General features: G+C 41.7%; 2 protein-coding genes across 2 annotated transcripts; both read left to right on the forward strand.

Moving 5' to 3' along the window:
- Positions 1 to 2,447: 2,447 nt before the first annotated feature.
- tap1 (transporter 1, ATP-binding cassette, sub-family B (MDR/TAP)) lies at positions 2,448 to 10,163 on the forward strand. The gene is made up of 13 exons (XM_035164455.2): positions 2,448 to 2,798; positions 4,120 to 4,449; positions 4,834 to 5,062; positions 5,238 to 5,352; positions 5,828 to 5,958; positions 6,154 to 6,359; positions 6,573 to 6,770; positions 6,947 to 7,075; positions 7,176 to 7,370; positions 7,467 to 7,640; positions 8,156 to 8,315; positions 8,985 to 9,121; positions 9,214 to 10,163. The coding sequence occupies exons 2-13, from the start codon at positions 4,129 to 4,131 to the stop codon at positions 9,439 to 9,441; spliced, it is 2,223 nt and encodes a 740-aa protein (XP_035020346.2). The 5' UTR covers positions 2,448 to 2,798; positions 4,120 to 4,128; the 3' UTR covers positions 9,442 to 10,163.
- A 1,101-nt stretch (positions 10,164 to 11,264) lies between these two features.
- Positions 11,265 to 21,446, forward strand: brd2b (bromodomain containing 2b). Its single transcript, XM_035164364.2, has 12 exons — positions 11,265 to 11,423; positions 14,330 to 14,618; positions 14,790 to 14,927; positions 15,359 to 15,503; positions 15,707 to 15,870; positions 16,042 to 16,551; positions 16,701 to 16,829; positions 16,932 to 17,177; positions 17,287 to 17,546; positions 17,682 to 17,998; positions 19,519 to 19,644; positions 19,828 to 21,446. Exons 1-12 carry the CDS (start codon positions 11,392 to 11,394, stop codon positions 19,956 to 19,958), a joined length of 2,487 nt encoding a protein of 828 aa, XP_035020255.1. The 5' UTR covers positions 11,265 to 11,391; the 3' UTR covers positions 19,959 to 21,446.
- The last annotated feature ends 3,338 nt before the right edge of the window (positions 21,447 to 24,784 follow it).

Here is a 24,784-nt window from a genome sequence, read left to right on the forward strand (position 1 = left end):
AAAAACAGTTTAATGAATAAAGGCTTTGTCACAAATTAAGACAGTAAGATATTATATAAAAGAACTAGCTTCTGATTTTTATATTCCACTAATGTCGGGATTTATTTTATTTATTTCTACTTACACTTACTAAAGTACTGTACCTGCTGCTGTACTGGACCTGGATGTACTAAAGTATTTTCATTTTATGTGTCTCATAAAATGGTGTAACATGGAAGTTCTAAAGCAAATATTGTACTTTTCCCTCCACTACATTTTTTAGAATACGCTTTTAAGAATAAAAGCAGAGGAATAGAATAAATGTTATGTTTCCACTGGTTGCACAAATCTGAAATTGTGTTTAAAACAATATTTCGCTTCTCTGGGATATTCTAATCCTGATTCCACATGTAGCCTGTAGTGGATTTTATTTCTAGACCTGGTCTGATGTGGTCTAGATGGAGAAAAAGCTGTGAAACCGACATTTATTTATGTGTGATGGCTTCAAAACCAAGATGTTTAACACAGTTTCACAAAAGTAAGAGGATCCAAAAGTCTGTGGAGTCGTAACCTGACGTCATCATCTTATTTAAACAAATAACAAACAGTCTCCATCCATCTTTATGAAGGTGCAGCCACAGATTGCAGGGCCTGACCCGCACAGAGGAGGTGAGTGAAGCAGCTGATATGTTGGTAATAATAGAAACTTAACTGACTATAACCTAGTTAGTCGTCATGCAGGACTAAACCACGACTTCAACCCTGTGTGTGACTCACTCAGCTGTTTACTCACACAGTGTTATACATTTGAAAATATCCCGTAGACCCGTCGGTTCCATCAGATCCCAGGCTCCTTCCTCCTCCTCTCCCTCCTCTTCCTCCCTCCAGGTTCTTCACTCCATCACTGTCACCGAGGCTCAGCACCGGACACCTCACTTTGTTGGTCTGGTTTTACTTTTCAGGTCTGAATCTGTAAAATCTTAAGTAGAAGTAACTATAGGTGTCACATTAATATTGGGAAGTAAACATTGAACTTTTTATCTGAAATGTAGACGACTGTAATTATAAATTAGCAGAAATAAAATATAAGTAAAGTAAAGTTAGTAAAATATATTAAGTAAAACCACCTCAAAATTGTAACCTCCCCTTTTAATTAATAAGGACACCTATCATTCACATCTGATAGAATTTTCTAAAATATACATAAAAGGAAACATTAGTGATTTATAGAGGCTTCTTAAAATAGTGAGAACAAATTTAGCCTTGTTCATCCCATTCTTCTCACATGAAAGCAGAGGAGAAGGAAGGAGGAAGGAAGCTATCAGGGGGTTCAAAGTATCTGTTGGACGTCTCAGTCTCACACTTTAGTGTCTTAATGCGACACAAGGTCAGATCAGACCTCCGAGCAAAGCAGGCGGCTGCCACGAGGCCACATGCAGCTGCAGCTTGAGATGAGGTGACATACGAAAACGTAATTGGCTTGTTTTCTGCAGTTTATAACAAAATAAAAGCAAGAAACAGGAAAAAACAATACTTACATTTGAGAAATGGCAGAAGTACTCGTAGTAGTGTACGTTGTGTTTTTGGGCAAGACAAAATTAGTTAAATGTCTAAATGTTTACCAATTAACTTTCATTACAGGTTTGACTAACTCAATTAGCTGACTAGTTAAACTATATTTCATTTTATGGGAGTAGTGGCTGGTTTCTGGGTCTATAATGAAGTAATGAAGTTACCTTACACAGTGCTGTGTGTTTACTGTACTCAGGAGGTGGTGGTTGTGTAATTAGAGACCAGACAGCAGAGTTTTGAGCCACCTGAACTGGTTTATCCAGGCGGCTGTGGCTGAGGGGTACAGTGGTCGTCCTCAAACCTGAAGGTCGGCAGTTCGATCCCCAGTCTTCCCCATCTGCATGCAGAACCCCAAATTGCCCAACAAAGTGCTGCTAATAGATGCACTGTATGAATGTATAACTATACTGTAAAGAGCTTTGAGTGGTCATCAAAACTAGAAAAGTCCTGTATAAATTCAAAACCATTTACCATCTGACACTCAAATAATAACACAAAGATATATATATATAAAGACATGAATGAATATAAAACTTGTGTTTAAGTAACTTTTATTTTTCATTGAAACATGTGAAAGTACATGAAAAGCACAGGTGTAAATAAAATGAATGAGAGTCTTGAATGGAACCTATGAGACATTTTTAATATGATCAGAAACACACTTTGACTGTTATAGTTTTTTTAACCTATATCTAAATAAACTTTATTAGTATTTATTATGATTATAACCATCACCGTTCTTCTTCTTCTTCTTCTTCTTCTTCTTCTTCTTATTATTATAAATCAAAATGTCTGAACATGTGAACACGGCCTGTAACGCTCCGGCAGTTTCACCGTCTGGCCACACGATGCCGCTGTGGGAGCGCTTGGAGGTTCACGCCACACACATGAGCTGACCAGAGGAACAGAACTACACACAACAGTGTTGTTGTTTAATTACATAGTTTATTAAAGCAGGAACAGATTTAACTGAAGAACAATAATCAATAACAAGCTGCTGGTGGTTCTTCGTCCTCCACGTTGTCAGACACCGAAGGGACTTCCCGTCGAGGAGAGGGAGTATAAACGGTTTACTTTCGGTTTCACTCCGGCTCACACACACACACACACACTCCTCTGCCACCACCGAGCACGACGCTGCTCGCGGAACAAACAGGTTTTCATTTGCTCCGAATAATATCTGAAGTGTTTTTATTTGATATAATCTCAGGCGGAAAACACGCGTCTGACTTCACGAGCTCGAGAAGGTAAGTTTCATTTAATGTCGTTGTGCTAAAGGTTTAGTTCGCTAGCTAACGATGCTACATCTACTGTAAGGTAGCATAAAGTTTGACTTCGGGCAGTAATATACAGTTAGTGTGTCCGTGTGTGTGTGTGTGTCCGTGTGTGTGTGTCCGTGTGTGTGTGTGTGTGCGTGTCTGTGTGTGTGTGTGTGTGTGTGTTGTGTGCGTGCGTGTGTGCGTGCGTGTCTCTGTGTGGTGTGTGTGTGTGTGTGTGTGTCTCTGTGTGTGTGTGTGTGTGTGTGTGTGTGTGTGTGCGTGTGTGCGTTGTGGTGTGTCTCTGTGTGTGTGTGTGTGTCTGTGTGTGCGTGCGTGTGTGGGTGTGTCTGTGTGTGTGTGTGTGTCTCTGTGTGTGTGTGTCTGTGTGCTTGTGTGTCTCTGTGTGTGTGTTCTGGTTGTCTCTGTGGGACCTTTTCTAAAAGAGGTAACACTTAATTTGAATTAACCCCCAATAAGGAATAAGATGTGAATTGGTTGTGGTTAAGGATCAGATTTGTCTTTAGGCTGTGTGTGTGTGTGTGTGTGTGTGTGTGTGTGTGTGCGTGGTGTGTGTGTGCGTGTGTGCGTGTGTGCAGCCGTTTCAAGGAAATCAGCAGTGCAGGAGAAAATGAAAGTAACCGAACACCAGCTACAGCAAACAGAAAGTACCTTTGTCAGTCAAGTGGATTAAACTGCAAAGTGTGAAGTTTAGTTCATGTCGTTACAAAGTGAAATCTACGAGTACACATCAACATACACCAGCACATGTATTCAATATTTATTATACTATTTAAAATGTAGTTATAGACGTAGTTTAGGTCTTTCTGGTCATTTTTGTCTGTTATGCACACTTCTGGACTCGGCATCGTTTTCCTGTGTGTGTCCTCTGTTCACTGTGCTTTGTAAGTTATAAACTTTACTTAGTTAAAACTGCAGGTTATGAGCCCAGTTTATGTGGTTACAAGGGAGTAGACAGGAAGAAACACTTTGCTGTCAATATATACATGCACTATCTACTTCTGTCATGTTTGCTGATCCTGTGCAGTCATTTGAAAAGCAGTTTAGACTCTTTATCTCTTTATGTGAACCATGTCTGTCTCCGTCTTATGCACTTTAATGGACTCTGTGTGTGTGTGTGTCTTCTATTTTGAATTTTATATGAACTTCTGCACCTCTGTTTTTAACTTTTTGTGGCCCTGTAGATCACTTTTTTTGACATAGTTTAGTCTTAGTTCATGTAGTTACAAAGAGATAGAGAGGAAAAAGTAAACCTGATCTGACCTGGCCCCCCTTTCTCTTGTATTTGCAGGACCTGGGCATGATGAAGAAGATGAGTTACTTCTTCCCCCTGCTCTTGGTGTGCTTGGACGTGTGTGCGGTGCACGCCATCAGCCTGTCCCAGCTCTCGCCTCTCTTCGTCTCCCACCCACTCCTCACCCTGTGGGGGGCAGGGCTGATCCGGGCCTTCCTCCTTATCTCCCTCACCTTCGCCCACCCTGGAAACCAGTGGATGAGCAGCTTCGGGGGGCTCCAGAGCTTAGGGGTCCTCTGCTTCCACTTTCCAATATACACAACTCTTCTGTGGGGGCTCGGGCTGTCCACCATGGAGGAGCTGTGGGGGTGGCACTCATGGGAAAGGGTGGGTGGCTTTGTTGGCTGGATAAAACTCTGCATAAGATAATTGATTGTGTTTCCATTTGACAGTTAACAGAATAGTGTAAATGCTATTTGCTTCAGAGAGAAGTGGAATTAAGACAAATACTTTGTATTTTCCTTTTTGGAGCCAATCACAGCTTGAGTCTTGAGCAGGAACAAGACTGAAAACAAAACGAAACCAGTGTGAAATCTGGCCCGAGAAGCACGATGTTAATCACTCTGTGGATCATACAAGATAACATTTGGAACCAAGAAGGCTGTTTATTACTTTAATGCATTCCCTCTTTAGCCTTACTTTTTGGCAGGAGCAGTAAGAGATGTGATGTGTTTTCTTTTTGAGTATTGAACCTGTGATTTCCTTCTGCAGGTGTTACAGGGTTATGTCGTGACAGCAGTGGCCTGGCTCTACTGGAGCCAATACGTGTCTTCTCTTCTGCTCACCTCGGGCCGATACATCTCATCTCTGTTCACGAAGACGCCCTCTGAGAAGCCTGAGCAGGACACCGTCACCCTTCTGAATAGACTGACGGGATACCTGAAGCCATATAAGTGGCGCTTCTCTGCTGTGCTGTCACTTGTGTTTTTTTCTTCTTACGGTAAGTGAGACAACAGTTTGATTTAGATAAAGGGTGTGGAGTTTATTTTCTATATAGTACCAACCTGATATTAAACAGGCCGTGGGACTAAATTATCAATGACCGTGGTATCGATAAGCTCTGATGGGTTCTGATCTCACGACTGAAGAAATGAATAATAATCTTCTGACCTCAGGTGAGATGGCTATCCCTCAGTACAGTGGTCGCATGGCTGACTGGATCTCTAATGAAGAATCACCTGATGCGTTCACAGAGGCAATCATATTCATGACATTAATGACCTTCACCAGGTAATGTAAGATTGGTCACAAAGCTGTTTAAGCATTTTAAGTTTATAAAATACCAGAATTGGTTAAGTTTAGGTCTCTGTCTCTGGTCATTTTCACTGGGATAGAGCAATTTTTCAGGTAGACATTTAGGTGAAGTATAATTATATTTATTTATATATATGTTACTAGCTTCAGATTTATTTCATATTAAAAAAAAAGCATTATCATATAATCATGTCCAACCTAAGTGGTACAGTATTTTTAAGATTTACTACCTAATATTATTGAGCTGTGTGTGTGTTTTTTTAGTTTATGCAGATGGTAACATGTAAAAATCTGCCAACTCATGGCTTAGAAAGGGAATCTAATTTGCTGTATTTCTATATATTTCCTTTTTCTGGCACTTCATTCCTTTTTGAAAGTTTGTGTAGTAATACCGTTGAGCTGATATGTTGTGTACTTTACACTGTAATGTGTCTCCTGTTGCATGGTCCAGCGCTGTCCTGGAGTTTGTATGTGACCTCATCTACAATGTCACCATGAGCCACATCCACACCTCGGTGCAGGAAGTTGTCTTCCAGGCCGTGCTGAAACAGGATATAAGTTTCTTTGATGCAAATGATACTGGTAAACGACTGACAACACAAAGTTATCTTTAAATGAAAGCCCATCGCACAGTTGACCATTGTGAATAAATCCTGAACATATTTTTTCCGTATGGTACCAGGCTTTTATTTTTATCAAGGCCAACCTCAGTTCTCTGATAATTTTTGGACGGCTCTTCACTTCACAGGAAAACTAACGACCCAACTTTCCTCTCAGGTGTTCTGGTGTCCCGCATCACCACAGATGCCAATAATATGAGCGAGGCGCTGAGCGAGAAACTCAGTCTCGTGATGTGGTACACGGCACGTTTTGTCTTCCTCTTGTTCTTCATGGTGAGCCAGTCATGGAAAATGACCTTGTTCAGTTGCATGGGACTGCCCATCATCTGGGTCATACCAAAACTCATCGGACATTTCTACCAGGTAAACATAAATCTACGCTTTATATCATAAGTAGAGTGAATTCCTCCCACCAAGGCCCAACAGTCCCCATAAATTTGAAGTTAATTTCATACACACATAGATATCAGTCCCCAAAATGCAGTGTAAATACAATTATCATCACAAAAGAGGATTTCATTTCTTAAATACATTATTAATTAATTTTTTAATCGTTCTTTTTTAAATCTGTCTCAGACTATTGCTGTAAAAGTTCAGGAGTCACTGGCTAAGGCCAACCAGGTGGCCACAGAGACTTTCTCCAACATGAAGACAGTGAGGAGTTTTGCCAACGAGGATGGCGAGACAGAGAGGTACAGACGGCAGCTGGACGACACTTACAGCCTGAACAAAAAGGAAGCTCTTGGCTATGCGGCCTCTACCTGGGCCAACAGCGTGAGTCGAATACTGATCTGTGCTAAAAAGTATACGGAGTTAGTCTAGAGAATTAATTGCACGAAGTGTCTGAAATGTCTCAGTGAGGTTGTTGCCTGAAACTTACGATTGAGACTCTTAAGATCTTGAAATGCAGGCGGTCCACAGTGGAATAATTGTCTTTTATGTTCTCCCAGATCACCACTTTGGCCCTGAAGGTGTTTATTCTGTACTACGGAGGGACTCTTGTGACCAGGGGGACTGTCAGCAGTGGGGACTTGGTGTCCTTCATCCTTTACGAGCTACAGTTTGCCTCTGCTGTTGAGGTGAGCCCCATGCCAAGAAGCAGCTAATCATTTTGTGCAAAGTAGCCCACAGTCGTATCAGTAAGTGCCCAGTTTTGCTTGACCTTCACTTCTCTTCCAGGGTGTCATGCATTCTTACCCGGATGTGAGGAAGGCAATCGGTGGCTCTCAAAAGATCTTTGAGTATTTGGATCGGAAACCTCAAATACCCCCAGACGGCACTTTGGCCCCCGAAACTCTTCAGGGACACATTCAATTCAAAAACGTCAGATTTTCTTACTCTGGCCCAGCAGATGAAAATAATATTGTGCTTAAGGTGTGTGTGTATTTATGTTTATCCCCTGTGCATTAATTATATTAACAATTTAAGTGATTTTCTCCTTCAATTAAACATAATCCTCTCTTCCAATAGGATGTGTCGCTGGAGCTAAAACCAGGTCAAACCACTGCCCTTGTTGGGCTCAACAGATCAGGGAAGACCACCTGTGTCAAACTGCTCGAGAGGTTTTATCAGCCCCAAGCAGGGGAGATCCAACTGGATGGAAAACCACTGCAGAGCTACAAAGACCAGTACCTACACGAAAAGGTGGGTCAGCAGCAAGTTAAGCTGTTGTCTGAAGAGAGTTTAATTAGATGAGTCGATTTAATCCTGTGAGTATTTGTTCATTCATGACAAAGTAGAGATCTAGTTTCTTTAAGAATACAGTAAATTTGTGTTAAATATTCCTACATTACCACGAAAAAAACCACAGTTAGGATTGTTACGAACTTTAAAGCCTTTATTTTCTTCTCTCTGAGGATGGTTTACATAATTTAACAATCCAACCCTTTTTCTAACTGCTTAACTACTCAACCTTTCATCTGAACATGCGGATGTAAAAAACATAAATAAACAGACTTTTTAATAGGTCATCATATTGCAAACATTGAAATTTGAAAATGAAATTTAAGTCGCTCAGAGCTGTAAACAAGGAAAGAAGATAGAAGAGAGAAGGTGAATCACAATTCATTGAAACTTTCTACTCTGTTAACATATCTTAGCTTCAGCTGTGACAACTATACAGCCACTAACTGTTCCCTTCTCATCCTCTGTGTTCATAGATTGCCGTGGTGAGCCAGGATTGTGTGCTGTTTGGTCGCTCGGTGCGGGAGAACATCAAGTACGGCTGCGAGAAAGCCACTGATGAGGAGATGCACCGCGCTGCCAAGCTGGCGAATGCCCACGACTTCATCATGGGGCTGCCAAATCAATATGACACAGGTTCAGAGCGGGTCTTTCTACTTTCTGGATGAAATTGGAATGATTTTTCATGTTAATTTAAATTCTTAGATGCTTGCACAGAAAATAGAACATATGCCTGTATTGATAAATAACTGTTTCCGTCAAGCTGTCGGACCAGAGTGTCTCAATCAAGCAATCACATTTTATTTGTATAGCCCATATTCACAAATCACAATTTGTCTCGTGGGGCTTAACAAGGTGCGACACCCTTTGTCTTTAAACCTCAACAAGAGAAAAACTACCAAATAAACCACATTAACAGAGGAAAAAGACTGAAACCTTGAATCTGAAGTCTTAAAGTGTGGAATGTAGAGAACAAGTATTATAGTCCATCTATCAGTTTTCTGACACCTACCTGAACACAGGTTGCTTCACACATATTATTAAATATTATACTGCTGAGAAGTACAGGAAAATCTGGGCACTATTGTCCCTGCTGGTCATTCAGTTGTATTCTATGTGGTATTAAAAATCCTTATAGAAACTATGAGACCTGCAGAAACCCTGCTGACAGCAGTAGAGGAACTAATACATTTAATTAAGTGCACTTGAAACCAAAAGCACTCGGGTTCTTGTGATCTTGCAGAATTCAAAATACACTGTTCACCAAGTAAGTACAGAAACACAGTATGTCGTTCTGTTGTATAGATGCCGGAGAGAAGGGGGGACAGGTAGCTGGAGGCCAGAAGCAGCGCATCTCCATTGCCAGAGCTTTGATCAGACGTCCCAAAATTCTGATACTGGACAACGCCACCAGTGACTTGGATTTAGAGAATGAATACCAGGTAGGAAATGATTGTGTTTCCCACATTGTTTTTGCTCTTGATTTGTCTCTTTTTCTCTTCATATAACAGCAAGTCATGGTTGTACTCAACAGGTCTACCAAGCTTTGTTGAAGCTAGCCAACACCGTGCTGCTGATTTCCAACCAGATGAATGTTGTAGAGAAGGCCAATCATATAGTTGTTCTCAGTGAGGGGGTGATAAAGGAGGAGGGCAGCCATGGTGAGCTGCTGGAGAAAGGCGGCCTTTATGCTGACATGGTGAAAAAGTACAATATGGGCTTTCAGCGCAAAGAAGAGAAGAGGAACGATGCACAGTCATGATACCTTTGGGTCCCCATGGAGCCAGAGAAGCCAAGCTACAGAGGAGTTGCTGGTTGAAAGTCTGGACTTGAAGGTGTCGAAACTCCAGCTACACTTTAACTTTATTGTTAAACGATGCTTATTGTATTGGTAGAGATTTGTGCCTCCTTGCACCTTGGAATTAGAGGAAGATGTACCAGAAGTTAATACTTACTTCTAGACTCCTAGAAAACGTTCAATCAGAATTCCCGAGTGAGGCGTCGCTGCAGTCACAAACTCCCATCTGCTCCAGAAAGAAAGGATCAACTTGGACAGTGTTATAGATGCGTAATGTTATACTTAATTATATGATACCATGATATAAATGGGGTTGATTTTAAATGAGAATCATCAGCTGCATTTATCCACTCCTCTTTCCATATTTCCGTCCATTAACACACCGGCCTATGGCAGCCAGTATCATGTGTTGCCTTGTGTGTTGCCTACAGAAGGAGCTGAGGGTTGATCTGCTTTATCTACTGGATCATAATTTATGAACCTAATGCACTCTAGAGATGTTTGTGATGTTTCATATTGCACTATTTACAAATTTGTTTTCCTAAACGTTTTGGCTGTATATATATTTTTTTTTTATATTTGTCAAATGTTTTATCCAACTTTTCCCTGTATTAATCTTGTAAGTAAATTAAAGTTAGTACTTTGTTTGCCTCCCTTTAGTTATGACAATAAATAGTTTGAATGAATTACTCCTTTGTTATCCTTGTGTTGAGTTTCAGTTTTATAAGAGCAAAAACTGTGGTCTGAGTTGATCTGTGAAAGTGTTTAATTTTATGGTAATTATTATATTGATTTTTTTGCTTTGAATATTATATGTTTTGCAGCTTTTTGAGTTGAGATGATTCCAATTCAAGCTGTCATGAAAAGTGATGCCGTCTGACAATTTACCTAATTCAAGTTTCAGGTTGTAATTAAATTTAAATAAAAGTAAGATAGAAAAAGCTCACTATAAAAATAAAAAGGCAAATACAAGACTTCAAGACTTTCTTTTTTATGTGCACAGAGAAAAACCACAGAAGCAAAAAAGTAACAAAATTACAAAAGTAATAAAATATAATAAAGTATACACCCAAAATCAAAATTATAAATATATTACTGAGTAGAATGAATGAATGAAAGTGTAAGTTTTACAATACAAAAATTACAATACAATACTGTATACGTTCAAATTCAATTTTAATATTTAGGGAATAATTAAACATTTTATTCACCCAGCAATTAATAGATTTTGAATGAAATCAACTCCTTTACACCTATTGATAAAGAAAGTGATCATTTGATGTCTCTCAGATCTGCTGTGATAAAAAAACAAACACTGCATTTCATGCAACTTTATAACCATTTGATAAATTCTGCAGTTTGTGTCCAGCCCTCAAATTATCAATAGACAAAATCCAGATGGAAATAGTTGCACATCTTTAAAACATATTAGGGGCAGTTCCCTGCAAGTAATCCGCAATATGAGGCACAAAACACGGCTGCATCACGACCCCGCTTCCCCGCAGACCCGTGGACACTCGCCTGTAAAGACAAACCCGCATTTAAGAAGCTAAAAACATGTATAAATCCCCGCGGTGAAGCGCAGTGCGACGCAGCCTCCATTGTTTTCACTCAACAGCTGATCGAGGACAACGTGTACCGAGCGGGGCACCTAGGGGGGGGCGGGGCGTGGAGCTCCGGCTGACGGACGTCTCCTCGCGGCCAATCGGAGCGCAGAGCTTGGCCGAGCGCCACCGGAAGTACGTCACAGCGCCGCGCGGGGGGTTTATATAGCGACACACGGAAGCGAACGGGCGCCATTTCGCTGCGGAGGGATCCTCGGCGGGTGTTTTCCTTTTTTTTTCTCCGGGTGGAAAGTGTCAGCGGGCGCTGGGAGAATTGGAAACCCGCGATCGACGCTCCGCCTTCAGCCGGATGGAAGCGGCCGTCAACCCGCCTCACGACAGGTAAACACCCGCGGGGGGGGGGTTTACAGTCCACACGGGGGGGGCGGAGGGTTTTAAACGGCTCCGCAGCGGCCATGGAGGCGGAGGAGCGTTAAATGTCATCCATCCCCGTTAGCCTCCCAACGGCAGCGCTAGCTTGTCTCACCACCCAGTTAGCTAGCTTCCCATCGCGGCGTTGCTAATCCCGATTCCTGCTAAATGCTTTTTTTATTTATTTATTCGTTTATCTTTTAGCTTCACCGGAGGAACCGGACCGTGGATGACAGCTGCTCCCACCGGCTCCCTGTCATTCATTGCCCGTGTAATCCTGCTGCTCGTGTGGCTAACGCTAACCGCTGCTAAATATCCAGTCCGCTTTGCTCACTTAATTCACTCCCTTTTATTTAGGTTGCAGTCAAATATAATATATATATATATTATGTTTTGATTGAAATCCTGTTACGCCAGCTAGCTCTCTGCTAGCAGCGGCTACATGCTGAGTGGTAAAAAAAAACCGACCCGGATCAACGGTTAATCGTGTTTGGATCCGTTTCTGCTGCAGCACCGTTGAAACCACAGTTGGGTTATTTTCATCTTTTGCATTAAGATAAAATGATATTAAAAATGTGTCCGTCATCCCTTTGCTGTCATTGTGAGGCCAGTGTTTACAAACAGGGAGGGCGGGGCGTCCGAACCACGCGATCCTCTGCTGTTGAGCCGCGTGTTTTTATTTCTCCTCCATCGCTTCCTCGTGTGTGTGTGTGTGTGTGTGTGTGTGTGTGTGTGTGTGTGTGTGTGTGTGTGTGTGTGTGTGTGTGTGTGTGTGTGTGTGTGTGTGTGTGTGTGTGTGTGTGTGTGTGTGTGTGTGTGTGTGTGTGTGTGTGTGTGTGTGTGTGTGTGTGTGTGTGTGTGTGTGTGTGTGTGTGTGTGTGTGTGTGTGCATTCATATGAAATCACAAAGCCTTAGAATAAAGAAGGATTCACGCGTTTCCTAAGGATCATGGTTGTGCTCAGACTATTTGTTGTATCTGTCATATTGGGGAAAGTTTATGATTCACCTGACATGATCTCATTATCTGTAGAGGGCAACAGCAGCAGGTGTTTACAGCAATACTTGCATTTTAACTGATTCTATAGCCAAAGGGAAACGTAACCTTACTCCTCCATGATGCTTGAACACAACATATCCCAAATTAGCTATTTTCCACCTAAATGTACAAGACAATCTTTACAATTTGCGGTTTGGAATGTAATTCATGAAATTGTTATTCTGTTAAACTAAAGTTACACATGACCTCTAACTGCATGTGTTACATTAAATCAAGTTTATTTATTAAGCAGAAACGGGGGTGGACCAAAGTGTTGTACAGTAAGAAATCTAAATAGAATGAAAGATTGTTGTGTGATTGCTTTTGTCCCATCATGATCCCCCCCCCTCTACAAAACAAATCCTACTTTTGAGGTCCTACTCTTGACTTTGTGAATCATTGCACTGCTAATTAATATGCTTACATTGTGATTGAGATCTAGGCCTTTTGTAACCCATTTTATTTATAATACAATGTCTAAGTCCTTCTTTTACAATAATACCTGATAAATAACAAAAGGCTACAATATGCGGTCCCCTAAATAAGACTGGTATTGTGTTGTATTTACTACACAGCAGTGTCATGCTTTTCCTAACACAAACGCCTCTGAGCCTTTCTTTGTGTTGCTCGGATTCTGACTGATGGAGAAAATCAGCTCACAGGCTTTGCCGGGGTTTGTGTGTCAGTGGAGCAGGTGTGTGTCTGTGTGTACGTGTACGTGTGTGTGTGTGTGTGTCCTGATCTGGTGCATGTGCTCTGCTCAGAGGGGGTTCCTTTGACTGTGTGGACTGAGAGACCTCTGTTAAGCTGTGTAGTAAATGCTCTTATGTCGTCTCATTGAATCACAGGCTACACTGAAGATGGGGGGACTTTTCTTTTTAGAGCATTTTGAGGTCTGCATCATCTTCCTTTTTTAAATTTGCTTAAGTCTTTATTTCCAATGCCAACATTGTCCTTTTGTATTTCATCCATTCTTTCTCTCCAATGAGTAATACATATACAAAAAATCCCACTTAATATTAGCAGTTACATTAGTTTTTGTTGAAAAGTGGCTGCACAATTCACTGTTGAGAATGAAACCAGCTGATTCAGCATGATTGTCAAGGAATGACAAAGCATTAAGTTCACATGGGATGGGGCCCAATATTATTATTATTTAGTTATATTCATGATCAGTGCAGTGAGCAGTGGAACAACTATCATCACAGTTCCTTAAAACCCTGTTGTCAAATGTTTTGTTTTGTTCAACAACAGTAAAACATTGATAATTTGGTATAATGCAAAAAGAAATTCCCTGCGGAAATAACTTGAAAAGGATTAATTAACTCAAATTGCTATTTAAGTTAAATCATTTGTGCATTGATTAATAATCCTTGCAGCTTTAGGGTGGGACATATTCATGATGTGTTTGTGAGTGACAGTTTTAAAAGTAAAGCTTTTTCCAATACTTGCATGAGAAAAACTGGAAAACATATTCAGTTTTTGGTGGTTTATCACTCAGCCTTATTATAAATGACTGTTTATTTTTTTTAACTGGTGCGAGCCCATGGGATGATGGTTCCCATGGCTGTTTTTAAAAGTAGCAGGCTGTTGATTGAATTCTAGTTTCCCTAGATAACGTTTAGCCGACTCAGAGACAGAGCCATAGTTTCACTGGTCATATGGGTGACATAAATAAAGCATGTATAGAATGCAGATTGCCCAGTCAACATGAAAATAGCAGGTATCTTTTTCTATGTGTGTTTTTACAAGGCAGCGTGTCTGTTCCTGACCTTTTTCTATTCCCAGCAGTGTTGTCACTTTTCCATCCTCTGGTCTTTCTGTCTCCGTAAACTGTAGCTCCCTGGTCGGGTTGTCCAGTGGCGGGATGGACCAGCACAGCAGCTCGGGCAAACGAATTCGCAAGCCCTCCCTGCTGTACGAGGACTTTGAGAGCCCCTCTCTGCCGCACACCATGCCCCAGGGCCCCCCAGCCCCAATGCAGCCCCTGGTCAAGGATCCCAGCCGACAAGGCCGGATGACCAACCAGCTGCAGTATCTCCAGAGGACCCTGATTAAGTGTCTGTGGAGGCACCACTTTGCTTGGCCTTTCCATGAGCCTGTGGATGCCTACAGGCTCAACCTGCCAGTGAGTTCACGTTCTACTTTCATTTGATGCATTTTATTCATGTCTGTGCAAAGCAAATATCCCCAATTGGATCCTTTTGTAAATTTAGATTTTTCAATTTGTTTATTATTCTTTGATTTAGAGAACCCATACATAAAAAAAAAACTTAGTGTCTCATTCTGTCTTTTTCAGGATTACCATAAAATTATTAAACAACCCATGGACATGGGGACCATAAAAAAGCGCCTTGAGAACAGCTTCTACCGCTGTGCAAGTGAGTGCATACAGGACTTCAACACGATGTTCACCAACTGCTACATCTACAACAAGGTAGGTTAAATGGTAGAGAACCGAGCTCTGTCCATCCTGTTATTGCTTTCTTTTTCATTTCTCTCTTATGCTCTTCCAAATAACATTTCCCCTCCCTTTTTATAAACACGTAACACAAGGTAACTCTAGTCACAGCAGTGATAACACAGGGTTATATAAAGATCAAGGCATTCAGAGAAGCACCGGAAGCAGCTTTATTTACTTTGAAAATGTGTTGGAGGTTTCATTATTTATTTTTTCTCAAGATACACGTGTTCAAAGGTTTTCAAAGGTTTTTTCCCCAACAGCTTATATTTGAAGCACTTATAAAACAACTAATTTGAGTTACAATAAGTAATATATTTAAATGAAAATGCATCACTTTTTTTTTATATCATCAATGGTTTTTTTTTGTTTTACTAATGTGTTAATAAATCGTTTTTCGTGTTTAGCCGACGGACGACATTGTGCTGATGGCCCAGTCCCTAGAGAAGATCTTCCTCCAGAAAGTGGCCCAGATGCCCCAGGAGGAAGTGGAGCTCCCACCTCCAACTCCTCGAAACAAAAACAACAGGGGAAGAGGTCGCAAATCTAGTTGTGAGTTAATGACAAAGTCTTACAGAGTTGTTGTTCCGTTTTAACCACTGGAAATAATCAGTATTTTTCTGTTTTCAGAGTTTTCTGTTATGAATAATATGCTTCCCTCCAAATTTCTTGGTGTGAATGTTATTGTCAAATATCAATATGCAGCTCAGTTTTTGATTTCAGCTCCTATTTTAAAAGTTGACTTCGTTTCTCAGCATCCAGGGCTCAGCAGGTGCCAGCAGTGTCACAGTCGGCTTACTCCCCTTCCTCCTCAGACACTGGGGAGTCCATGCTCGCTAACTCTCCCCAGACTGTGCTGACCAAAAGCCTGCCTCCTGCCAACATCATGGGCCTGCCCCCTACACAGCCCACAACCAAGGTACTTAGAAAACACATAGTCGGTATCATATGGTAGAACACAAGCAAAACACTGATACCTAGTACAATGAAACTTATTTGGTGTATTCAGTGTTTAAGTTTCTAGAAAAGTTTAAAAAGGAGTAATGAGTTAAATAAGTGTAACTTCCAACCTCTGTAATGTTTTCTGTAGAAGAAAGGTGTAAAAAGGAAGGCCGACACCACCACCCCCTCCAACATGGGCTTTACTGTGGGCCTTTCGGGTGTGGGCATGTCTGGAGCGACCCACATGGTAGGTTTAGGGAAAGGAGGACACGGGGGCCAAGTACACGACACCTCCATGCACACCATCTCCATGGGGGGCATGGGCATGGACACTCCACCTGGGATGGGCCTGGTCAGGAGCGCTGGAGGTCCTGTCCTCCTCCAGCCAATGATGGCTGGTGGTGGACGCAGGGTCGGCAGCGGACGCCCCATCAAACCCCCCAAGAAGGACTTGCCCGATTCGGTCCAGCCTCAGGCCTTGAAGAAGAGCAAACTGAGTCCTCAGCTGAGGTACTGCAGCGGGCTGCTGAAGGACATGCTGTCGAAGAAACACGCAGCGCTCGCCTGGCCTTTCTACACACCTGTGGACACCGCCGCCCTGGGACTTCACGACTATCACGACATCATCAAGTGCCCCATGGACCTCAGCACCATCAAGGTGAAGTCTCACATACTTTTAATTCTGTGAAATAGTAATAAGCAATGAATATTGCCTTGCTTTGGATAGAAACAATATTTCTTAATGGCTTTAAATGTAACAAAAAATAAAATGTGCCAATAAAATTCATCTTCCCAATGTGTTATCAGAGGAAGATGGACTGTCGTGAATACAGGGACGCTCAGCAGTTTGCTAGCGATGGCCGACTCATGTTCTCCAACTGCTACAAGTACAACCCACCTGACCACGATGTTGTAAACATGGCACGGAAGCTGCAGGTAAGCTTAGCTTAGCTTTTAAAACATTCAGAACGAGTCTTTGTATTTGATGTTTCCTCCCCTTTCTTATCTTTGATTTGGGCTTTTCCTTTTGTGCCCCAGGATATTTTTGAGTTCCGTTTTGCCAAGATGCCAGACGAGCCACACATGGACCATACAAACATGTCGATGAGTGGCAACCCAACATCCTCTTCGTCCTCTTCCTCCTCCTCTTCCTCGTCATCATCCTCTGACTCTGAGAGTGAGCCTAGCAGCGAGAGTGAAGAGAGCGAGAGCAGCCCCAGCTCAGACAGTGAAGAGGAGCGAGCACATCGCTTGGCTGAGCTGCAGGATCAGGTGTGCACACAAGTAAGGCCTCCAGTTGCTATTCATTTATTCAAGTGTTACAACACATTTCACGTGGAAACAAAATGTTTTTCACTGTGATAATTTTGTTGTTTTTAAATCTTTCTCTCAGCTCCGAGCCATGCACGAGCAGCTGGCCGCCCTCTCTCAGGGCCCCATTGTCAAGACCAAGAAGAAAAAAGAGAAGAAGGAGAAAAAGGAGAAGGAGAAGAAGAAAAAGAAGAAGCTGGAGAAGAAGAGTCGAGGCAGCAGAAGCAGAGCGGGCTCTGAGGAATGGAAGATGCCTGGAAAAATCCTGAAGAGCAAGTCTGCCAGAGCAGGTGGCTCGCAGACCAAGAAGAGCCAGGGGAAGAAGAGTAACAAGAACAGCAAGTCAGTACTAAAATGATTACCCACCTTATCAGTTATTGTAAAGCTTTATCGCATCTTCAAGTTGTTTCAGATATTTAGCACCGGCTGATAATATTTACCTTCGTCCTGATTTGATCTCTTCTCTCAATTCTTCAGGACTGCAAAGAAGCCGTTCGAGCCCCCGGTGGCCCCTTCCATGCTGCCGCACTACGACTCGGAGGAGGAGGATGAGATTGTGCCCATGTCGTACGACGAAAAGCGCCAGCTAAGCCTCGACATCAACAAGTTGCCGGGGGAGAAGCTGGGTCGCGTGGTCCACATCATCCAGTCCAGGGAGCCTTCCCTGAGGGACACCAACCCGGAGGAGATTGAGATCGACTTTGAAACACTGAAACCATCGACACTGAAAGAGCTGGAGCGCTACGTCATGACCTGTCTGAGGAAGAAGCCCCGCAAGCCTTACGGAGAGCCAGGTAGATGAAACGTCCACCATGAAGCATGGTGGCTTAAACGTGTCTTCTTTGTAGCCTCCAACATATCTGATGATATACAGGGACAGAAGCATGTGATCCAAATGACCTTTAGGCAGCACCAAGCTGAGGTTCAGGCTCTGGCAATAAAAACACACCAAAACTGCAGATACTTAAGTGCCCCTGATTTTCACTGTGATTGTTTTGCGGCATCATTGAGACACAGCACAAAGAAAAGACAATTCACTTTCACACCCTCAAGCAGCAACACATCTCGAAGCAGCTGATCTTTGTAAAGCACCACATGCTCTTCGATATGAAATTTATAAAACCGGGAAGGCCGGCCAAAAATGAGGCAGCATGACGAGGCAATCGTATTATATCAAAGTTCGATTTCACCCTGACCGGACTGCTGAAGATATAAAAGTGTAACCATAGTATTGCACCAAACTGACAGGCATATAATGACGTTTTCTCAGCCTGTTCATGCACTTGACTTTGGTTCTGCACCCACATCTTTTATTCATCTCTCCTCGGTGAACAAGAGCTAGTTTTCCTCCTGAGTAAACGCTGCTGTATTGGTCTCGAGCAGCTTATCCCATGTGGAAAATTAAAATTATGAACTTGCTGAGTTAGTATGCAATGAAGCATAGAGCATTTAATCAATGACATGTCATGGCAGTTCTTATATTTGAGGCATGTCAGGAGGTTTTCCACATGAATGACTAGTAGCAACATCAATTTTCTTGAGGTTTATTTCCTCCTGTTAACAACGAACTGTAATTTGATAATGTCAACGTGACGAACGGTCATATCTTTACTTGCCTTACCTGATTTAAAAACGGCTAAGTCAGCTGTTCCCAAAGCTGCAGGATGATGGTGCAACTTGTACTTCAGCTCTGTTGGTCTTGGCTGAAAGGAACTGATGTGTAGAGTTGAAATGATCCGTCTATACACAGGAAACAGGTTTGCAGCTATTATGATCATTTATTAATCGTAATTTTCTTTCTCACTTGACAGTGTCGTGGAAATTTCGCCCTCACATCTTTTTCTAGTCTCAAATAAACTAAATACCCGAACTGAAGACGAAAGAATCTAGTGTTTCCCATTAATTACCTACACTGTGGTGTCCCTTTAGCTGTTAGTTTGAAGGTAGCGGTAAACCTAAATATTCTAAGGTTCCTAACTTTGTTTTGTGCCGTTGTAGATCTCTGTGGAACGCTCTTTGCCTCGCTGTCTCCGTCTCTTCCTCCATTTCTCCGTCCTGTGTCAGTGGACCATTAAAACTGATCTTATCTTAGGGAAACACTGGGAGCAATTTGAAAACACACCTTGGGCCTTTGTTTTGGGCACATCTCATATTTTTGTAATGTTTACAGACCAAACACTTGCTCCCTTTACACTGTTCCTTCCCTTTACACACCACTCCCCCTCTTAGCACATCTTCAGTAACAGTAATTGCAGCTGTATTGTCTATGTGGATGTCATGTGGTGTAACAGCCTTGTCGTTGTTTCACCTGCAGCAGGGAAAGGCAGTATTGGCAAATCTAAAGAGGAGCTGACTCTGGAGAAGAGGAGGGAGCTGGAGAAGAGGCTGCAGGACGTCAGCGGACAACTCAACTCTGTCAAGAAACCTACGAAAGCTAAAGGTGAGCTCCTGCATCTTCACTGTCTCAATGAATGTGTCTTCTGAACCTTTTAATCTGTGGATTTTCTTGATTATTGTCTTTCATAAGATTTTTTTACATGTGCTTAAATGGTTCTTTTCATCTGTACCTGGTGCAGCTGTAGAATCAGATTCTCTCGATCTAACCCACTCCTCCTTTCCTCAGCGGAGAAGCCCAGTGCTGTCGAGACCAACACGCAGCCCGCGCGCCTCAGCGGCAGCAGCTCCAGCTCCGACTCCTCTTCCTCCTCCTCCTCGTCGTCGTCCTCAGACACCAGCGATTCAGACTCTGGCTGAGATCCTTAGCAGCGGCTAAGAGTGGGATAAAAAAAAAAATAACACTAATAACTCAGGGACTTGGGCTGGCCCAGGACACAACACACCCTGAAACCGTAGTGGGCTGAGATATTAGACACCATGGCAACAAAAAACCTAAAATGTTTTGAATGTGGGACTGAGGGATGTGAAACAATGTCTCTGTGGATCAATATAGAACCCAAACACTAAATGCCTTGGTTCCCCTCTCCTCCCCTTTGTAAATACTTGTACAAATTTATGTTTCTTTTATAAAGAAGAATTTTATGGTGATCCCCCAAAGAGGGAAGCGGAGTAATAAAAAAAAATAAAAAAAGGATGTGGAAAGATGGGCCATGCCCCAAAATCTGCTTTGGTCGGCCTCTACGCTGTCCTCTGGTGGTGAGGGAGTGGAAGAGTCGTTATTTATTTGTTTTCTTCACCCACATTTCCTCAGATGTTACTGGAATTTGAACCAGCAACTGTTTTGGTCACGAGCCTTGCTTTTCTAACATCTTGGCCTTCTGCCACACTTAATCTTTAGACCAACCCCCTTAGACTCGGCCTTAATGATCCAGATTGTGAATAACTGTGTGATTATAAGGTAAAATAACTTATTGTGAAGGAGACTCCTCATGTCTGTTGAGCAGTAAATGAAACCCATGTTTTCTGCCATATTCCGGTCAAAAGTTAAACTTGGTTACAGCTCGAGTTGTGTTTACAGCCATAAATCTCCTTCGTTCCACATTGAGCTTCATGCAACAGTTTTTCTTTCACAGCTTGTAGTTCTCGGTCTTGTTTGAAAACAAGGTGGATTTATATACAGTATAGATATATGGTAAAATACTGTAAGTTCCAAGTTTGCAATTGAGTTTCTTATTTATTTTGTCTCGATCTACGTGGCTGCACTGTTCCTCCAAAAGCCCAACAAGTGTTTTTTAGACTTGAGCGTGACCCTGATTGAATTACTGTCTGTCTTCAGTATTTTGAAAGCAGCTCAGCTTTGGTGTTGTTCTCAACGTTTGTCCATCACATCGAACAGGAACAACACAGGCTGCTGAATGTCACCAGGTCCCAGAGCAGGTTTCTAATCCCCACACGAGTGAAGGATTGAAGACACCTGTCGCTCTGGGGGTCGAAGGTTTCTGAAAACCAATCGTTGGGCTGCTCAGCACTTTCTGGGAACAATGGGAATTGACTGAATAAACTGAAGATGAACGCCGCCACACGTTTCCTATAAAGAGACGTCCTCACAGTCCAATGCATAGTTAAAGCTGTTGTTGAATGTTCAGCGAATGAAGATATGCTTGTATATATTTAAACTGTATTTGCTATTGCACAAACTATTGTATTTCTGCTGTTTATATTTTGAGTTCCCTGTTTTTTAACATGCTGTCATTTCTCATTCCTGTCTTGGTTGTTCTCTCAGAATCATACCTTCATTTGACAACTGTGTTTATTAAAATATTCACTTCTGTAGAAGAGTTTGAATTTGGTCTGAAAGTTTCATTCTATTGACTCTAGTTTTTCCGTTGATGGTGAAATACTGTTTCGTTCCTCGTCCGATAGAGATTCAATTTTTGTTTGTCAGCAGGATTACGCAAAAACGCCTGGACGGATTATCACGAAACTTGGTGGAGTGATGTGATTCAATTTAATCTGGATTAGAGGGCAGATCCCTTCTTTAACATTGTGAGATGCTGGTTCTTTTGATATCGTTTTTCACAGCGAATAATTCATGGCTCTTGATGAAAACAATCTGTTGTGATCTACTGAGTAAGATCGAGATTTTAAAACTTAGCATGTGGTGCTGAACGTCAGTTCTTATTGAAAAACATAATTCACTCAGTTTTGATAGTATAGAGCTGGAGTTATTGGAGGATTAATTGATTAGTGCATCAGCCGAAAGAAATTTAGTCAGATTTGAAGAAAGAAATTACAATTGCTGTTTTTGTCTTCTCAGATATTGACGTGTTTCTTTGTCGTCTAGAAAGACAGTAAAGTGAATATCTTGATCTTCATTGTCCCCCCGGTCTAAAGGGAATCATAAAGGGTATTTCTACCTCTGTGAAGGAGGTTATGTTTTCACCTCTGTTTGTTTGTTGTCAGTATGATTACACAAAAACTCCAGAGCGAATTTCCCCAAAACTTGGAGGAAGGACCCATAAAAGTTTGGATCTGAACAAAGGTCAGGGAATATTTTGTAAAGACCAATTTAAACCAACTTCCTAGGGAATAATGCAAGAATATTGATTTTTAAAAATCAGTCATATTTAGGGGACTGATAAATAGTGTGTAAATCTGCAGCAGCTTGATTTTATTTAATATGATTTAATTTATCCACAGACTTGGTGGAGGTCTGCGCTCTGCTGAGTTATATTATAGTTCTATATTTTCTGGCATAATTATTAAAAATGGATTTAAAAAAAAATCAGCCTATTAATTAGTAGGTTATACAAATTGTTATTTGTTTCTCTATTTTAATTCTCAAATTAAAAAACATGAGTGTCAGTCAGGTGTTGGGTCACTGTGTTCTTCCAGAAGCGTTTCAGTGAATCTTGGTAATGAGTCTAAGTCTCTGCAGGAGAGATGAAATCTATTCTTCCCAAATCATTCCCTGATTTGGTGATTTGATGATGGTGTTGGAGAGCGCTGCCTAATATTTAGGTGTAAAACATCTCACAGTTTCATAGAGATGTGGAGACAGCAATCAATCTATCTATCAAATTTTATTTGTATAGCCCATTTTCACAAATCACAGTTTGTCTCATAACACGGTGCAACATCCTCTGTGCAGCATTTTCTCCACTTTTCAGATTTTTCCTTTTATTTGTCTCTTGTCTTTATTCAACTAAATTACTCTTTTTTCCATCCCTCTAACTTTCTTTCATAGTTTTAGTTTGAAGACATTGCTTCTGGATTTTTCAGTATTTCCTTAAAATAATATTGACGTAATGTTGATGACTTGATGGATTAGCACACAAATCTTTTTTTTTTTTATTCCCTTGCATAAAACATAATGAATAGCATGACTGTAAACAACCAATCAAATTGCATCCACCTCAGTCAGGGGCTCGTGCTGTGATTATCATCTTTGCTCTATAGGTGGCAGCAGTGAGTCGTGTTAGAATCTCAGCCACACGATCCTCTGCAGTGTTTTCGAGGTTGTCATTGAATCACAGGCCTTGATTGGCCTGTGTTGTAAGGAAGTTCCATCAGAATGTGAAATGTCTGGGAGGAACGAGACACCTGCTCGTGCAACATGGAGCGGAGCCTGATCCTGCTGCTGCTGGTCTGTTCTCCTAAAGCCGGTCAAGGTACGTTTTTTGCAGAAACCCATTCATGTCAGGAGGCATCTGGAGTTTTGTATTCAGGTGCACAAGTCAGATACAAATGAAGAATACTGAGGAAGATACATTCACTAGAGTGTGGTTGCAGTATTTTATGGAGAAGCAGGTATTTTGTTCACCTGCTTGTGTTTCGACTGGACCCAGAAACACCACAGCCAAACAGGTTTGGATGGTGTCTGGTGTCTGAGGCCTCAGTTCAGCTCGAGCACAGACACCACATCTGCTCTCTGGACTCAAACAACCTGACTTGTCTTTGTCCTGGAGGTAAACACTTGCTTCGCTTTTTGAACTTCTGCGACAGAGACGTGGAGGGAAACGATCAGTACGATATCGAATATGACGGCGATCAGCTCCTCTACATCAACAGCTTCACCTATCAGCCAGTTCAACGCCTCCCAGAGTTTGCAGAGCAGTGGACCCCTGATCCTGGACTGGACAAGGACGCATACGTGTCCCTGGGTACCTGCAAGTACGACCTCCCACGTGCTGCAAAGGGAGAGAAATATCCCACATTGGCCATAGGTGAGAGGAACGTTTCTCCTTATTGGACTTTGTTTAGTTTTTACTGATAATATGGAATCTGTGAGCTTCAGAGTTATTCACTTTTAAAAGTTTAACTTAAACAGTGGGAAAACAACCACACTGATCTTTTTATTTCAGTTGAAATAACAATACAACAACATAAAAGTATTTAAGTTTTAAGTGATATATGACATTTTTAGATGGTTTATACCAATGAAACAATGCGTAAGCAGCATTTTACAGTTTTTGCTGCTCGAGGTGAAGCCGGTTTATACAGAGTCGGCCCCTTCCAAGGGTAAGAAGATAAATCTGAGCGCTTATGAAACGATTAATGGGAGGCAAAAGAAAAATAGAATACATTTCAGCTAAACAGATTTATATTCATACTTTTTATTCATGTTTTCTGGACTAATCTCACTTTAGTTTCAAAAGAATATTGGCTACTTTGACTTTTCTAGCCCTCGAACGGCAGATTAAATGAAACCATGTGACTAGTTTAGAGTGGAAATCACGTTTTGGTACAACTGAAGATATCAGAACGTGACGAGTGGCTCCACCTCCGCTGCTTCGTCCTTTTCCACCTCACAAGCTCTCATGAGGTTTTTTTAACTTTCCCCCAAGGAGGTAATGTGGTCATCTGCTTTTGTTTGATTGGTATTTATCAGGATTCCTAGATAACTGATCACCGGGACATTTTGTGGAGGGGTGGGTTTGTTTGATTGCAAGATTACGCAGAAATCCCTGGACAGATTTCCACAAAGGTAGATAAAAGGATGTGATACGGGTCAGGAAAGAACCGATTCAAGTTTGGTGTGGATCCGGATCAGGGGGCAGATCCAGGGCCTTGTTCTACTGAGAGCCATTAAATATTGTTATGTAAAAGGGATTTGTAGAGAAGACTATGAGTGGGAATACCCAGGACGTGAGTAAATGTACTTAGTTACTTTCAGACGATCC

This window comes from Hippoglossus stenolepis, chromosome 8 (assembly GCF_022539355.2).
Source record: "Hippoglossus stenolepis isolate QCI-W04-F060 chromosome 8, HSTE1.2, whole genome shotgun sequence".
NCBI lineage: Eukaryota > Metazoa > Chordata > Actinopteri > Pleuronectiformes > Pleuronectidae > Hippoglossus > Hippoglossus stenolepis.

What these genes read in the sequence shown, in the direction of transcription:
- brd2b (XM_035164364.2), top strand. Translation starts at nt 11,392, where the DNA reads ATGGAAGCGGCCGTCAACCCGCCTCACGACAG. An exon ending in CCTACAGGCTCAACCTGCCA is followed by an intron (nt 14,619 to 14,789) that starts GTGAGTTCACGT and finishes TGTCTTTTTCAG; the next exon opens with GATTACCATAAAATTATTAA. An exon ending in GAAACCTACGAAAGCTAAAG is followed by an intron (nt 19,645 to 19,827) that starts GTGAGCTCCTGC and finishes TCCTTTCCTCAG; the next exon opens with CGGAGAAGCCCAGTGCTGTC.
- tap1 (XM_035164455.2), top strand. Translation starts at nt 4,129, where the DNA reads ATGATGAAGAAGATGAGTTACTTCTTCCCCCTGCTCTTGGTGTGCTTG. An exon ending in GGTGGCACTCATGGGAAAGG is followed by an intron (nt 4,450 to 4,833) that starts GTGGGTGGCTTT and finishes TTCCTTCTGCAG; the next exon opens with GTGTTACAGGGTTATGTCGT. An exon ending in TCATCGGACATTTCTACCAG is followed by an intron (nt 6,360 to 6,572) that starts GTAAACATAAAT and finishes AATCTGTCTCAG; the next exon opens with ACTATTGCTGTAAAAGTTCA.